Source organism: Chanodichthys erythropterus, chromosome 1 (genome assembly GCF_024489055.1).
Source record: "Chanodichthys erythropterus isolate Z2021 chromosome 1, ASM2448905v1, whole genome shotgun sequence".
Taxonomy (NCBI): domain Eukaryota; kingdom Metazoa; phylum Chordata; class Actinopteri; order Cypriniformes; family Xenocyprididae; genus Chanodichthys; species Chanodichthys erythropterus.
In genome coordinates, this window is record NC_090221.1 from 27,494,695 (window position 1) to 27,513,022 (window position 18,328).

At 35.9% G+C, this 18,328-nt stretch overlaps 1 protein-coding gene across 1 annotated transcript in view; it reads left to right on the forward strand.

Moving 5' to 3' along the window:
* The first annotated feature begins 6,926 nt into the window (after window positions 1-6,926).
* Window positions 6,927-18,328, forward strand: part of si:ch211-153b23.7 (TNFAIP3-interacting protein 1) — a 28,678-nt gene continuing 17,276 nt past the window's right edge. Inside the window, exons 1-5 of the mRNA XM_067391155.1 lie at window positions 6,927-7,349; window positions 8,941-9,091; window positions 9,710-9,853; window positions 14,159-14,290; window positions 14,381-14,575. Coding sequence (XP_067247256.1) covers window positions 7,258-7,349; window positions 8,941-9,091; window positions 9,710-9,853; window positions 14,159-14,290; window positions 14,381-14,575 — 714 coding nt within the window. The 5' untranslated portion in view covers window positions 6,927-7,257. The remainder of the gene's footprint in view (window positions 7,350-8,940; window positions 9,092-9,709; window positions 9,854-14,158; window positions 14,291-14,380; window positions 14,576-18,328) is intronic.

Sequence of the window (18,328 nt, forward strand, 5' to 3'; positions counted from 1 at the left end):
TGCACACAGTGTATTTTTGTGCACTTTTGTGTTTACAATATATGTAATATATTAAAATGTATCTTAGCTTTTGAATAAAACATGATTTGAATTTTGAATGTATTGTTCCTTTGTACTTTTCCACACAACTTTGATAAGGAAAATGTCTTCATGATATCTAATGGCTGTTTAAAATAAGATATAACTTTTGTTACTTTAATTAAAGCAGACAAAGACCACTTATAAATATTATGACCACATTATACAACTTTTTAGATGTTTATAAGAAGACTTTGTTTTTGTCATTTTACTTTAAGCAGTAAAAGACCACTCATAAGATATGATACTGTGCAGATCTTAGGTATAAATGTCAAGATATGAGACACAAGAAAGTAAAACATATGAAACTATGAGATTAATCCATATAACTATATAACCCATGGATAACATTATGTTCATTTTGTGTTATAAATCATCATACTCTTAATAGTTATAACCACAAATAGGTAAGTATATTTACTGTTATGATTAGTCATGAGATGATACAACAAATTATAAGGTTGTTTATAAGGCATTAGGTTTTGACCACTTCTGTTTTGATGGTCAGGCAGGGAGACCAGCTTAAACCAGCTATGTCCAGTCAACCATATGGTTAGTCAAAAATCTGGCAATGTGAGACTGACCATGTACATTAGTTAATAACTCTAAATATCTGACAGATGGCCTTGTACCTGACTCACTGCACACTTTAAATGTGGTTTGCTTTCTAATCAAGAGCAGGGGAATAAAGCAAATACATTTCTTTTTTCTTTTTTTTCTTTTTTTTTTTTTTTTAAAAGCAGTGCACTCTAATATTACAAGCCCTCAGAGGAAAGCCGCTCCTTTGGAAAAGAGAGAGCTGAGAACCACTTTTCCAATTAAAGGCCATGAATGAAATCTGTGGCAGTGCTCATTTGAAAGTTTTGATCTATAAGAGCTGTCTATAGCCGGGGGCAGAGCCATGACTCACTGCAGTCCAGCAGCCCACTATGGAAGTCTGAAATCAAACCTTGCCAATTGTTCCTTCTTCCTCTGTCACATATTACAATGTTTATGAATACAATAAATAAAGAGACTAAGAAGTAGCCTGTGGGCAGGTGAAACAATTGTCACTGAAATCTCTTTTATATGCCCCACATTGCCACACCAAACGTTTTAAAATTTCCATTAAAAAACTGAACTAGCTTTTCATTTTCTTTTTTAGGATAGTTTGTCTCCCCAACTGGTAATAATCTTACTTTATAAAAATATGTTGAGTGTACCTTTCATTAAAGGGGTCATTAACTGCATTTTATTATTATTTTATAATGTTTCCTGAGGTCCACTTATAATGTTTGTAAAACTTAAATATCAACTGCAGCAATTTTTACCCTGTTTTTGATCCTCTGGTTTTAAAACTATTTAAAGGGCCCGGGTCTCCTTTAAGACATCAAAGCAAGTACCCTCTGCTATGATTGGGTAACATCTTTACATATGAAATCAGTATTATACATGTGGAAACACAATTATGATTGCAGTTCCTGTGATTAACTCATTGTGAAAATTGTGAATTGCAATGTTATGTTTATAGTACATCTACTTCATCAAAGGTTTCTTTTAACATTTTGCAGCTGGCAGGATTGTTTAGTTTCATTGTCTTCTGTTTATGTTCATGGTTATCTTCGTCTCAGTTTTGCCTGTGTTTTAGTTAATTATTTGTGCCTTAAGTTTTGTCATGGTCACAGATTGTCACACACCTGGTTCTTGTTGAGTTGTTTGTTATCTCTTGTATTTAAGCCCTCGGTTTGTTCAGTTCTTTGTTTGGTTTTGTCTTACCATATGTGTGTGTAAGCTGTTGTGTTGCCGTTTGGATTACCCTCTTTATTTTACTCTACGTGACAGCAGCACTGAGCACTGCAGCCAGTGTTTTGGCAGCTTTGTTCCAATGAAAGCTGTTTTTGAATCAACATGAAAGTTTTAAGCTCTGAAACTTAGCATAATGACCACTGATATCAAAATATCAAGGAAAATTTGATTTCTCAATTTATGAACCCTTTAAAACCATAAATTGCAATATCATAACAAGAAAAATATTTTTCAAAATTATTGTAATAAGTGATGCTAGCTTGAGGGTTTGAACATTTTAAAGTGAAGAATTCAAGACAAATATTTGAATTAAAACTTGTAGTGTTAGTTGGTTCTTGTAAAGAGTGAACCCAAGTCTGAACTCTGTTAAAAGTAACTATTTATTTGTTCTCTGGATGTCTCAGCAGCATTAAGACATATTCATATAAAATGAAATGTCATTTTGCAGTTCAAATCACTATATATATATATATATATATATATATATATATATATATATATATATATATATATATATATATATATATATATATATATATATATATATATATATATATATATATATATATATATATATATATATATATATATAATTTTAAAAAAGATTTTACTTTATTTTATTAATCAACATAAGGGAACCACCAACATGCAAAAGTGATTTAGCTGAGAAAAAGTTTGGGAACTCCTACTTTTAAGCAATCATACAATAAAACAGCACATATAAATTGCCAACATTAAAGAAGCCATATCTAGTGTAAAGAACATCAGTGACTCCTTTGACTTAAGTAGACACCTAGCAACCACCCAGAGTTTTGTGGATGTGACGCAAGAATCATTCCCATGAACCTTTTCTTTTGAAAATGTAAGGTCTTTACTTTTCCCTTTGTGTTTCTGTCATTACATGATGTTTGCAATAGTCATATTTCTTGTAATGAATCTTTTCATGTTGAATAATAACACGCAGTCATATTAATTCTTCATAAGGGCATTAAAAAGCCCAATTAATGGGGAATTGTAAGTACTTTGTGATTAACTCCAAGCATTAATAAAGGCGCTATCAAATTAAAACTAGGCTGACCCCATTAGAATCTTCCTAAGAGAGGAGCATTAAGCCTGGGCCACAGTGAGCTATTGAAATAAATGAAGGGAGGGGAGACGAGACGAGATGGCTGCTCTGTGTTCAGCTAAAATGATAAATGAATGTCACTTCATCTGTGCATCAATGCATTTCTGCTGTTGCTGCTGATATGCAGAGCACTGTTATTCTACAGTTTTAGCTACTGTTTAATGCACAAAAAAATATAGATGCATTAGATAATTGAATTGGAAAATGTTTGCGATGTACATCTAGATCTTCCAATGCTATTTTTGATATACTAAGAAATAGAAATTTTGCCATATGGTATTTATATGGAACTATTTATCCGGAACTGCATTTTACAGAGGAACAATGTCAAAAAAAAACCCACTAACCTTTGTTATGATTTTGTTTGTGGAACTTCTTTTTACATGAAGATGATACTGTAGTGTGATATGACTGTGATGTGCAGAATAGTATCTCTCCTTTATTCGGTTTATAGCATTTATTACTCATTATGTTCACCTGCATAGCTTCTATCTGTCTATCTAAAGGTAAGTGCTTGGTTAATGGATGTCATGGATGGCACAAGGACAAGAAGGTAAGAACCAAATGCAGCTTTAATAGGGTAATCCAGAGTCGTAATCCAGACAGGCAAGGGTCAAACTCAACAGAACAGTCCATACAAACACAAAGACAACAGAAACAAAAGCCAGTGACCATAAACAAAACCTCAATAACAAAAGCAAAAACAAACCAGGTATAAATAGACAGACACTGATGAGCAAACACAAAACAGCTGAGTGCAATGACAGGATAATGAGTCCGGGAAGTGTGTTATGGGAAATGAAGTCCAGGGCTGCGTTCCACTCCAGTTTTAGACACGCACTCGCGAACTTCCCTACACACTTCCCCTCGGGGGAATCCCTGCCACCATTTTGAAGTGCGTTCCACTTTGTGAAGTGGGCGAGGGAAGTTTATATGGACAGACCCTCGCTCCCTCGATTTTAACCGAGGGAGCGAGTCTACTTCACATGTACACTTCAGGCAGCTCCATAACCCACAATGCAACACGATTATGACGTCAGCGCATATCACGTTTAATTTACCCTACCACAAACAATTATATGATCTATTATTTTTTTAAAACATTTAAAACACACATATATACATATAGAATGCTGTATTAAACAAATTTGTAAGTGGAAAAAATAAATAATAAATCAGCTCCATTGCGGATTCCAAGTGATCAAGGGCTTAGGGCGTTCCAGTTCAGCCCATTGCAAAGGTTCCGCCAGAAGTGGGCACTCGTGCAACGTAAGCAATGACGTACATCCGAGTCAACGAGACCGAGGGAAGTTAGCGAGGGAAGGGCTTTTAAAAACTGAACTGGAACGCAGCCCAAGAGTGTGGTGAGGAACAGTCCGGGTTGGAGTGCCCTCTAGTGGCTAATTTGGGCACTCCAACTGGTGCTCATGACAATGGATGAGCTTTGTGTAGGATTACCCAGGATAGATAACACACTGAAATAGTATGTTATTGCCACAACTCATTTCTTTTTAATATGAAGAATAGTTACATTTTAAAGTCAAATTATTATTATTAATAGTGGTGGTGGTGTTTGCTAAGGCAAGCATCATCTACCTTAATTATTAAACACTGAAATGTAACCTATCACACCATTTGTGCTTTTTGGAGAACATTAAGGATGAGATACATGCCCGATTCAAAAACTTTGTCAGCTTTATCATCCATCTTCATAATCGTCTAGACCTTTTTCCACCAAGCCGCGGGGCCAACTCTGCGGACCCCCCATTGAAGCCTGCAGTCGAAAGAGAAGAGAAGCAATGTTTTCTATGTAGCCGCCTTCTGTTGCTCCTGTTTCTATGTCACAGAAGGAGGCTATTGGTCCGATAGTGTATCATGGTCTTTAGCAGTCTTCAGCCGGTCCCGAGCTGCATCTCTTCCTTTCTACTGGCCGTATGATTGATGGCCATCAATCTCCTTCCTGGAACTTCGCTTCACAGGCAAATTTTCTGACCATTGTTCCTTGTCTCCAGCCAGAATGGGGTTCTTCTTTGTGAAAAAGAAGGATAGCTCTTTGCACCTGTGCATCAATTATCATGGGTTGAATTACATAACAACTAAGAAGGGGTAGTGTTCTTTGGTTCCATCATTTCACACATGGACCTTGCAAAGGTAAAGATAATTGCAGACTGGCCAATACCAATACCTAGCTTGTGCATCTCCTGCAACAATTCCTGGGCTTTGTCATCTTCTATCATTATGATATCAGAAACCAGGAGCTTTTAGCAGTGCAGCTGGTGTTGACCAAGTGGTGCCATTGGCTGAAAGGAGCTACAGTTCCTTTTATGGTGTGGACCAACCACCAGAAACTTGGATACATTCGGTCTGACAGGAGGCTGAACTTCTAGCAGACTTGATAGCCATTGTTCTTTAGGAGCTTTGACTTCATCTCCCTCTGATAGGGTTTCTTACCGCAATACTGTCTTGCCTTCAGGCCACGTGGTGTAGGCTGCTGCCTGGGGTCATGAGTTAGGCAGGCCTTGGATGGAGTTGAGGGGCTGTCCAGCAGATCGTCTGTACTTTCTGTAGTTGGTTCCCTCCATGGTGCCCCAGTGGGGTCAGTCATCCAAGCTGGCCTGCCATCCAGGAGTGAGGAGTTCATTGGTCACTGTCTGTCGTATGCTTTGTCGTTGCTCAAAACAAGACCTCCAATCGAAAGGCCTCCTGTTGGTCTACTACACCCTCTCCCCAGTCCATTCTGTCTCTTGTCACATATTGCCAGGGCCTAAAAGTTACTTCATGCCACATCTGCCAATGGCAGGTGGCTTAAGAATATTTAGCAGCCATACATATTTTTACTGGCCATTAAACTGTTTTTGCAAAAAGCCAGTTATGAAAACAAAATTTTAGATTCCAGTGAAAATTCACAATTCTCTAATCCAATTCTGATAACACATAAAAAACTACTAGACTAACAAATTTAGATTTAAAATGTTATTAAAGACAAGTAACAGTAGTTTTTGTGAATGAGTTTGATTTATTTATTTATTTTTTATTTTTTTATTTTTTGGTCATAGTTAATCATTCTTGTCCTTGCCCTTGGTCCTGATAGCACAATGGGTCAATAAAGCCATTGCTAAAGTACTCTCTTCAGCCATAGCTGACTAGAGTTAATGCTCTAACTAATGCTAGACTCATCAGTACACTGACTGGTAAGTCATCATAATGAATGGAGTAAGCATAACCATTGGAAGGGTAATGTGGCCATTGTGGTAATCCATCTCCAGTATCCAACCTGCAATGTTCAGAATGAAACACTAGCATACTTCTTACTGTTCGTACTGTTCCTACAATTTGTAAAAAATAAAACAAGAAAAATACAATACATAAATTGAATTTACAATCTGTTTACTCAGATTGTAAGCATGATGTCAGTGTAGATGGGGTGTTTAAGCTGTAAAAAGCCTGCACTGATTTACACTCATCATTAGATTTCATAGTTATTTTGTATCAGTTTTTTAAGTAACTATAAATTCACCACAGAATTTTACTCTGGTAATCACAGATTCCACCAAATACCATACAGTACTACAGTTCCAGTTAGTACCATTAAACTGTAAATTGTCACAGGGAATATCATCCACCATTGAACTTGGTATTTGCCGGTACTGTCAACTGTTGTAACTGGAATATTGGTGGAAAGTATGGTAACCATGGTGTTAACAGTAAACTACAAGTACACAGACATTCTGGGAGTGTAAAACATTCTGGGAGTGTTTTTTCACTCATGTCTTAACAGAGAAACATTGTGGTTTGGTTTTTAACAGTACTGCTTTTAGCTGTCTTTCAGAAAGCCCACAGAGAACAGATGATGCTGAAGCGGAAATTCCCTGCTACCTACCAGCAAATCACTTCCTTATTTTGTATCTCAATCTAGTAACCCTTACAAAGACATAAAATCACCCTTTCAATTAAAAAATCACACAATAGTGCTAGATATTATTTAATATCTAAATTAATTTAATTAATTAGTTGTTAGTTTGTAAATATCATACAGCTTGGACATATGGATTGTTTATTGTTGTGAAACACTGAGCAAACTTCCTGCTCTGTGATGTCTTGCATGTCAGTGAAGGGGTTTAAATTTGAACTTCCCCTCCAGTGAATAACATTACGCTACCACACTGCCTTTAGGCTGTACACGTTATATCATTTGGATTTAGGATTAAAAGACGACAAGAGGATAGAACTACAGCTATTAATCAGTTAAATTCAGATTTTAAAGGGTCATGGAAGGAAGTTCACAGTCTTCACTATCAGAAGAGGACACTTCAAGCAAAGAGCGCTCTTTACCTGAGGAGGAGAATGATCTTCAGTCTGAGTGAGTATTATTTTTACTGTCTTTCAGCATCTAAACTTGCAGCTCAAATGGACTTCATCAGGAGTGTTGTAAGGAGTGTGTGTGTATACAGGCCTCTGAAATCAGACAAAGTACAATCAGTTTGTCAAGAAAACTGTGAACAGGAAGTTGGGACTCTTTTTGTAATAATTTGCCAATACACTCTTTTAAAAAAAAGGATTCTTTATTTGTATTGATGGTTCGGTGATTATTGAAATGTTCTTCACAATAAGTTTTTTGGTAGGTAAAAATGGCCTTAGAGTTGACATGTTGGCTTAGCATTAGCGTAACTGTTAACTTTAAGGTCACACTTTAGTTAAAGGTCCAATTCTCACTATTAAAGGGTTAGTTCACCCAAAAATGAAAATTCTGTCATTTATTACTCACGCTCATGTCGTTCCACACCCATAAGAGCTTTATTTATCTTCAGAACACAAATTAAGATATTTTTGATAAAATCCAATGGCTCAGTGAGGCCTCTATTGCCAGCAAGATCATTTCCTTTTTCAATGCCCAGAAAGGTACTAAAACTTATTTAAAACAGTTCATAATATTTAATATTGTAAAGGGACGAGAGAACTTTTTTTGCGGCAAAAAACAACTATTCAACAGTATCTATTGATGGGTGATTTCAAAACACTGCTTCATGAAGCTTCGAAGCTTTACAAATCTTTTGTTTCAAATCAGTGGTTCAGAGTGCGTATCAAACTGACAAAGTCACATGAAATATTGAAATTTTGAGAAACTTTTGATGTAACGAAGCCTTGTTTACTGAAATCACATGATTTTGGCGATCTGAACCACTGATTCAAAACAAAAAAATTCATAAAACTTTGAAGCTTCGTGTAGCAGTGTTTTGAAATCACCCATCACTAGATTGTTGAATAAAGTCATTATTTATTTATTTATTTATTGGCGCACAAAAAAAAAAAAAACATTCTTTTCACTTTATAATATTAAGGTTGAACCACTGTACTCAAATGAACTGTTTTAAATAAGTTTTTAGTACCTTTCTGGGCACTGAAAAAATAAATGATCTTGCTGATCAGATTGGTTACACTTTATTTTACAGTGCCGTAGTTACTTTGTAATTACTCAAATAGGTACTGAGTACTACCAATTAACTACATGTACTTACTATAGAGTTACAGTTAGGCTTAGGGTTTGGTTTAGGGTTAGTTACTTGTAATTATGCATAATTTACTGTTATTACTATATTAAATACATGTAGTAACGTGTAACTACAGCACTATAAAATAAAGTGTTACATCAGATTTTATCAAAAATATCTTAATTTGTCTTCTGAAGATGAACGAAGGTCTTACAAGTCACACAAAAGGAGAATAGAAACAGAAAATTCTCCCAGCTCAAATTTCCCAGAGCTTTTATATAGTCATTTTCTTTTCATGGACGTCAGTGATTTGTTTGTGTAACTTTTAATAGCTCATACTATGTCACAGTTTAGCATGAGTCATTCATCATGAGACTGTAATGAATAACAGCACAGTGTTGAACCCTATGGCTGTGGAAAATAAACAAACAAAGAATGTGTGTGTATTTGCATTTGTTGTAGGCAGGTGGAGGATGTGGCACAGGAGGAGTCCCTTCTCTCTGGGGAGGAGCAGTTAACCCTTATCACAGAAAGCATGTCAATCACCTCCTCTGATGAAGAGAAGCTTCAGCTCCTCAACAAAAACACTGAACTGCGTAGACTCAACAAAGAGGTAGAATAAATCACCATGACCCAAGTACTCAATCAACTAGTATAAAGTGTATGTGATGTATAATTTTCTGAAATTACCATAAAAAGGAAAGGAAGGGGGATTTTTTTATTATTATTATTATTATTATTACAACTTTTTTTTTACTTTTTTTTTTACTTTTTTTTTTTTTTTTTTTAATTAAGTGTCCCATATATAGTATTCCTATAATATTCATTACAGACTGTAACCAATTTTTATGTCACTATGTAAGGTGTCTTTCATTTTTGGGGACCCAATGTGGTCCTACTTTATATTAGATGTCTTTAATTAGGTACATGCATCAAACATATATGAAGCTTGTTTCTGCCACTGAATAAAAAATAAAACAAAATTTCTCACAATTGCGTAAGTTATAAAGTCAGAATTGCGTGATATAAACTCACAATTGCAATGCGATCCTAGTAATGGACTGTATGATATATATACTGTATGATATGTAAAAATGCAGAAAGTTTTGTGTTTGACGATTACGTTTAGGTTAGGGTTAGGGGGTAGGATATAGAGACTGTACAGTATAAAAATGATTATGTTTATGGAAAGTACCCATAAAACGTGTGTGTGTGTGTGTGTGTGTGTCAGCTGATGAAACTAAACGAAGAGTGGGATCACATCTACCACAGCACAAGTGTGGGCCTCCAGCAGCGTGTGGCAGCTCTCGAGGAGGAAAGCACGTCCCTCAAACAGCTCAACAGCAGACTTCTGCTCAAAGTAGAACATGAACAAGTACGTGGGCAGACACATACACTCACATATGTTTGTGGCAAGAGGTGCATTGAAGGCTAAGTGTGTAATTTTTAGCATCACTATTTTCACTAAACAGAACAGCTAATATTGTTATAGATCACATTTTTGGACATCAGCTACGGTAATACTAAGTTTGAAATAATGAAATTACAATTGCATATTGAGCTGCAACGTTGACTCACAGACTTGTTATCACTTAGCACATGCATCGGCTTTAGTACAATTCCTAGTGACCACTTTCATATGCAAGATTTAAAAAAAAAATAACATGAAGCTGCTAACACATTTTGTGTGTCTGTCTCAAAAAACACACTGTAATTGTAAAATGGAATAAGAGGAACCAATAAGTGTGTGACATATTCTAAACTGGATCAAACTGAATCATCAAAGAGAAACAGAAATAGCAAAATAACAGATAAAGAAGAAACTATGGGAAACTCAATATGACTTTTTTGCCATGTGTTTTTGGATCAGCATGCTTCGTCCACTTCGAAGTATAATGTTCTATCTACGTTCTGAGCAGTTTTGAGATTTTGAGCTTCAAAGTTTTTGCATTCCATATAGCAAAAAGTATATGGGGAACAAGTTTCTTTCAAACATGAAAATGACAGGGACCCTAAATGTATTCTAAATGTACAATATCAAAATCCTCTCAAATTTGTAAATGGGGATTTTTGGAACTGGTCAAATGCAGATAAGTACCTTCTAATTCTAAAAAAAAAAAAAAAAAAAACTTTTCGCTTGGAATTATAAGGTTCTATCTGCCAAAAAAAATAATAATCAAGAAACACAAACAGTTTACTTACAATTTCTTTTAAAACACAAAATTAATGTTGTAACAATGTGTTGACATGCATGAGAAAGTTAAATTCATTGGTTTTTATGACATTTATTTCATATTTTAAATTAATAATTTTTTTTTCTTGATCAAGTTAAGCATAAAAGGCAGTGCTAAATATTTTGTCCAGTGCAGATGTTAAATTTAGGTAGGAATATGGTGGGTAATTTAACACATTATTGCAGGAACCATTTAAGTTTAAGTTTCCTTTTGTTTAGACAGAAAGCAGCTACTGTAACAGATCTGAGCAGGACTTTATTGCACAGAAAGAGGGACATGTACAGTGGCTTTATCTCTAGACATCAGTATGGCTGAAATAACATGCTAACATTTATTGTTGTAATTAAGACCCCACCAATTAAATTGTTGCGTATTTGACCTTTAAGCCTTAATATTCTAAACAAATTAAGACATTTTAAGACTAAAAAAACTGCAGGAAAACAGAGCAAGTTTAATAAACATTGAAAAATATTTCACATTTAAAATATTTAAAATACTTCAACTATGCAACAACTCGTTTTTACCAACAATGTAACTTTACTTTAACTTTAATTTAACTTTAAAGGTGCCATCGAATTGAAAATTGAATTTACCTTGGCATAGTTGAATAACAAGAGTTCAGTACATGGAAATGACATACAGTGAGTCTCAAACTCCATTGTTTCCTCCTTATATAAATCTCATTTGTTTAAAAGACCTCCGAAGAACAGGCGAATCCCAACATAACACCAACTGTTACGTAACAGTCGGGATCATTAATATGTACACCCCCAATATTTGCATATGCTAGCCCATGATCGAGGCATTAGACAATGGCAGCCAGTATTAACGTCTGGATCTGTGCACAGCTGAATCATCAGACTAGGTAAGCAAGCAAGGACAACAGCGAAAAATGGCAGATGGAGCGATAATAACTGACATGATCCATGATTACATGATATTTTTAGTGATATTTGTAAATTGTCTTTCTAAATGTTTCATTAGCATGTTGCTAATGTACTGTTAAATGTGGTTAAAGTTACCATAATTTCTTACTGTATTCACGGTATTTTCATTTTTTAAACACTTGCAGTCTGTATAATTCATAAATACAACTTCATTCTTTATAAATCTCTCCAACAGTGTAGCATTAGCCGTTAGCCACGGAGCACTATCAAACTCATTCAGAATCAAATGTAAACATCCAAATAAATACCATACTTACGCGATTAGACATGCTGCATGATGAACACTTTGTAAAGATCCATTATGAGGGTTATATTAGCTGTGTGAACTTTGTTTATGCAATGATAGAGTCGAGAGCTCGGGAGGGGGTGGAGAGCGCGAGCAATTAAAGGGGCTGCAGCCTGAATCGGTGCATTTCTAATTATGCCTCAAAAAAGGCAGTTAAAAAAATGTATTAAAATTTATTTATTTTGAGCTGCAACTTCACAGATACAGATTCAGGGGACACCTTAGACTTATATTACATCTTGTAAAAAAACGTTTGATGGTACCTTTAATCCAGTGTGCCATAGGATATAGCTTTATAGCTACATAGTACATACAGCTCAGTACAAGTACACAGGATGGATCAAGGTTAAAACATAAACTAATATATACATAACTTTCCATCGTATGACATGACTGGAGTAAAGCAAATAGACTACAAAAATCGGACCTATCCTCTTAATAGTGCTGCTGGATAGCATGGTGTCTAACTGAAAATAACTCCTCAGCAATATACAAAAAGACTAATTTCATGGAATTCGGGCTGCTATCATTGACAAGATCATAAATAAAATAGTCCATCATGAGACTGGCTCATGCAGATAGAACCTTATAGAACCGACTTGTAGATATGTTTTCTAAAAAAAACTACCAAAATGTACACAACTTAAAAAAAAAAGAAGCATCACATAATGTAAATAAGTTACAGAATATGAATATGTGAATAACTAAATTTTGACAAAAATGTCAGATAGAACCTTATAATTCCAAGGGGACGCCTTGTTGGTCCCTAAACCACATTTCTATTAGCCAATCAGATTTCACAGTTAGGGTTTAGAACTGATGTTGAGTTTGGAACACACCATCTGTGCAAGTCCATGACCTGCCATAAGGTGCACAAACCCTGCTTCTTTGAGTGATGGGAAAAGCAATATGTGTGATGAGTCATTTCTCACCTGATTTATTACATCTGGACTGCTTTATATTTGAAGAAAGCCAAAGGAAGGCTTCAGGTCATAATATGTTGTTTGGAGTAATTAGTTCAGATGATCGCTCTGCATGGGTGAGAGCCAGGAATATGAGGCTCTTGCAAGCTCACTCTGATCCCTTTTGAAGCTCCCATACTTCAGCACACTAATGCCCTATAACGCACTGCTAAAAACATTCAAGTGTAGATTTATGAACAGCAGGAAGAAGCCAAGTCAACCCGTGGTCTACCAGTGAACAGATGTAATCTGAAGAGGGTTGTTTGGTTATACTAGTAGTTGTTGATAATAATTGACAAGAAAGACTTTGTCAGTTAATGCTAGTAAAGGCAAGTGAATGCTAGAGATTTTTGGCTGACTGCAGGGTGGTTACATATCACACAATCTTAAAAATAAAGGTTCATCAATGAATTTTTGAGGCTTCTCTTCTTATCAGGGACCATTTTTGTCTGTAAAGGGTTCATGTATTATCTACTGTGCAGGCTATTTTGGAGATTTTTAAAAGCATCTAATGTCACATCACATTATACAGTAAGATATTCAGAAAGGCAGCTATGGCAAGCCATTTTTACTTTTATTCATTCTCAGGATATGAATTCTTGATATCAACAATTCAATTCTTGATATCAGGAATTACATTTCCACTAGTAAAAACTACAGTTCTTGATATCTGTAATTGTATTTTCACTAGTGAAATGTCACAATAGGCAGCCATTCAAATTCAATTGATGATATCAAGAATTGATTTCTTACTAGTTGAAATTCCAATTTCACATATCAGAAATAAAATTCTTACTAGTAAAAATAATAATTTTTGATATCATTAATTACGCTGTTTTCTGTGATGTCACATTAAAATGACCACCCAGGAACGGTCTGTATTTGAGCTGGATTTTTAGTTGTTTGTTTTTTTTTTTGTGTTTGTTTTGTTTTGTTTTTTCGCAGTGTTTCCTGTTCTGTTTTTTTTTTGTTTGTTTGTTTGTTTGCATTTGTTTCCTTGGTTACTTATTGTTTGATTGTGATTTGCACCTGTTTCTCATTTCCTTTCATTGATTATCCTTTGTATTTATATAATTCAGTTTGTAGCCCTGGTTTATTTATTTATTTATTTATTTTTAAATGTATTTATTTATTTATTTATCTATTGCACATTTTCATGAAATGCTATGGTGTGACTGATGTTTTTAAGTAGTTCAGAAGTAGATACGTGAGCAGACACTGACACTTTTGTCTGTTTGTATGTGTCTGTAGAATAAAAGGGAATATTACGAGCAAACACTGATGCAGGAGCTGAAGAAAAATCAGCATCTCCAGGAGTATATCAGACTGCTGGAGAGCCGACTGCATCAAACAGATCTTCATCAGTGGACTACAGGGAAACAGGTCAGCTTACAAAATCAGTCGGACCAGCGATTTACAGTATGCTAAGTGTTTATCTTTTAACACTTTTATTTACTTTTTCTCCATTGGAAGACTGCAGATATCAGTGGCACATCGGACTCTCATCTACTTCAGCTGCCCTCTAAACCATCCCTGGAAGTACGGTCTACTGTGTCACCAGGCACAAAGTCAAGCCTCAGACTGGCTGCTATGGGAATAGAGATCCGGTCTGACCCAATGAGAGAGGTTCAGGATCTTAAAGAACAGCTGGAGGCGCTGCGATGTCAGGTGAGTCCTGTGTGTGCGTTTTTGTGACATATCAGGATACAAATGTGTATAATGAGACATAGGTATTACAAAAAGAGGTGACTTATGAGGACATCACCCCATGTCCCCACTTTTCAAAAGGCTTATAAATCATTTAGAATGAGTTTTCGTGAGAAAGTAAAAGTGTGCAGTTTCCTGTAATGGTTAGGTTTAGGGGTAGGGGTAGTGTAGGGGGGATAGAAAATACAGTTTGTACAGTATAAAAACCATTACGCCTCTGGAATGCCCCCACAATTCACAAAAATGAACGTGTGTGTGTGTGTGTGTGTGTGTGTGTGTGTGTGTGTGTGTGTGTGTGTGTGTGTGTGTGTGTGTGTGTGTGTGTGTGTGTGTGTTGGTTTTTGTGGTTTACGAGGACTTTTGACCTGAATACGCACCGGCATTACGGGGACATTTGGGTTTATGAGGACACAGGCCATGTCCTTGTAATTCCGGCAATGTAGATGCCTTTCTCTATGTCCCAGAAGCACCCTCTCCAATTTTCGCGGCATGTCCTTATATACCACAAAAACCTGATTTTATACCATACACTGTGTATCCTCTGTGTACGAGAGTGCGCCCCTGCAGCCGGGTCCTGGTACTGTACCGGCGTCATCGAAAATTTGCATTTTTCACACAAGTGTAAGTATTGAGGCCTGTGACTGGTCAGATCGGTACTGGTAGGCGGGAAATCACGAAAACAAGATGGCGCCGACGGGCGGAGCCTAATTCTGCAGCTCCTATTGGTTGCATACGCAATGAACAACAGCGAGACAAGATGGCGCCGGTGGGCGGAGCTTCATTCAGCTTCAGCTTCAGCATAGGTCTGTATAACAAGCGAGTTAATGCAAAATACTAATTATTTAAGTGTTATTGCCTATAATTTTTTATTTGTGAATTAAATATATGAATAAATAGTGATCCTCGATTAAAAATATCCCTTAAATGTCATGTAATAAAGTATAAAAATAACTTGAATGCTGTTTACTCAGTATTTATACAGTTTATTTAGCTCGTTAGCATATGCTATTCATGTAAACACAACCACACATTAACTCGTGCGCTCACATCACATATATTTATTATTATTATTTTAATCCCGCGTATATTATATTAAGTATGGTTTATAATAAGAGTCTTCGCGTTCATTTCCTGTTTGGGCCGGATAGAAGCTGCACCTGAGAAGACATCTGAGCACCTGATGGAGGCTACTATTATTTTAAAGGTAAGTTGATCTGCTTTTTAAATGCTTGTGGGTCCGTTTGGCTTGTTTGTTCATGTTTTGTAAGCTCTTTGCAGCTCGTTTTACAGTTATAAAACAGCTAGCTCGCGATGCTAACGGCGCTAGCGAGATTGTGATTGTGTTTAAAGACTGTCAGGAGGGAATCAGCGATGCTTGTCATTTAAAGCTGGTTTTCGATTAAACTATAATTGTAACTGCATCATTTTCTGATCGCATGCAATAACCTAGCCAAGCCATCATAATAAGGCGTTGTCATGACTACAGTCTGAAGGGGACGGCATTTCACCCAGTACAGTATCCTCACATACCAGCCTACTGTAAATATTACTACAGTTCTGCTTGATTTAAAGACATTAAGAAACAAAGATTTACTGGCTATGATAAGATGTATCAGAACTGTCAGTCTTATTCAGTCAAATTAATGCTGTCAGTATTATTGTCTATAATTTATCAATTGTGAAAATTTATGAAGGAATATTGATCCTCAATTATACATAATTCTTAAATATCATACAATAAAGTATGAAAATAACTTGCTGTTTACTATAATTTATCTTTTGACGTTTATACTAAAAACAGAAGATGACAGAAGACACATCAGATCATGCTGAAGTGAAACAGTGATGGAGAAAGCCCAATCTCAGGAGGAAGACATACAGTATTCACAAAGATTCATCAGTGATTTCACCTGTGTCAGGTATATTATATGTTATTTACAGTCATGATTTTACTTGCTTTATTATTAAAGGTTAAATGTTACTCAGGGAAATAGGGCTACACAATATTGCAGAAAAACTGACATTGCAATATTTAGTTTTTCTGCAATTTATATATTGCGATATGAAAACAATTCCACCAGATGAATTGAATAGCACTATTTGAAAATAATTAATCATTCTAGGATGATTGGGATCATTTTGTAGGGTAGTGCATCTGCTTAGAGAATAATAAACGAATTACAAGCTTAGATAAACACAATAAAAATAAGATACAAATTAAAATAAGCAGTGCTTTATGTTTTTCAGGTTAATCTAACTGTATTGAGGTACACACATTGAGGAAAGCATGTATGGGTCCAATATTATATGCATCCGTTTTCTTAATTGTTTACAACACAGAACCAACTGTTTTCGCTGAGAGTGTTTGTTCAAGCTCAAAGATAAGAGAAAGAGAACTGAACTCTGTGTTCACGTGCTATCTGTCTGTCAGAAAACAGCGCGAGTTCCAGTCATAGTGTGTTTGATGTTTAAATTGACAGGACTTAAAAACACAAGCAAATGACATTTGTAAAAGTCACATGCGCTCTTAACCGGGGGCAGCTGGACCGTTCGGATCAACTACGATCCCTACACTTGACATTGCACATCCTGTGATGTGACTTTTGTGGATGCACACATCGGGATACAATGCTAAAACCATACATCGTGCAGCCGTAGTCCGTATGGATCGCAGATCAACTATGATCCCTATAGCCTACTTGACTTCATTTGTACTGCAATGTCACACCCACAGATAGGTATCAGTGACAAAACTATATATTGTGCAGCCCTACATGGCTTTATATATGCATTAGGGCTGCACGATATATCGCATGCTTTTGTCACGCGCATTTCTTCAGTAAAGCCGGTTCCCTGATTACCGCTAAATCACCATCACCTGCTTTCAAATGGAGCGCCATTTAATAGACAGAGCCGTAGATCACTGAAAAGCCACGCAATATCGCGTTCATTATCGAAGGCGATTCATCTGCGATATGAACGCGATATTGCGTAGCTTGTCAGTGATCTACGGCTCTGTCTATTAAATTTGAAAGCAGGTGATGGCGATTTAGCGGCAATCAGGGAACCGGCTTTACTGACGAAATGCGCGTGACAATCACATGCGATATATCGCCCAGCCCTAATATGCATCACATTACATGCATGTTCATGGCAGTATGTGAGGTGGTGTGTAGCTTTACACCTGTTTTATGAGGACACGTGTTTTATGAGGACATCATGCGAACATGTTCTTCATGTTTGACTTGACTGAAGAATCTCTGTGTGTTGTTAGATTGACACAAGCCTGGTCTATGAGGACACTCGTTTTACCGGGACTCTGGGGTGCACCCATATGGAAGATTGGGATTGATACTGATAACCCATAATTCACAGCTCACTGTAGCAAATGTCAATATTGAAAACTCATTATTGTGTTTGTTAGATTAGATATAATCATTTTAGAAGTAGGTAAAAAGAAGCACCCTCAGTTGAAATTGACTTTCAATGAGTAATACTGCAATGAATAATTGTTTTTTTTTTATTTTGATTTGATTTTTATTTGCTTTTCTTTCTTATTTTCAGATGGTAACTGAGAAGAATCAGATTCAGAAGAATAAGATACAGCAACAATAAAGGTATCAAATAAAAGTAAAGTAATAATTGAGTTAGTCCTTAAAGGTGGTAAAGAGGATGTTTTGTTTTATACATTTTTGCAATATTACTTGAAACTGT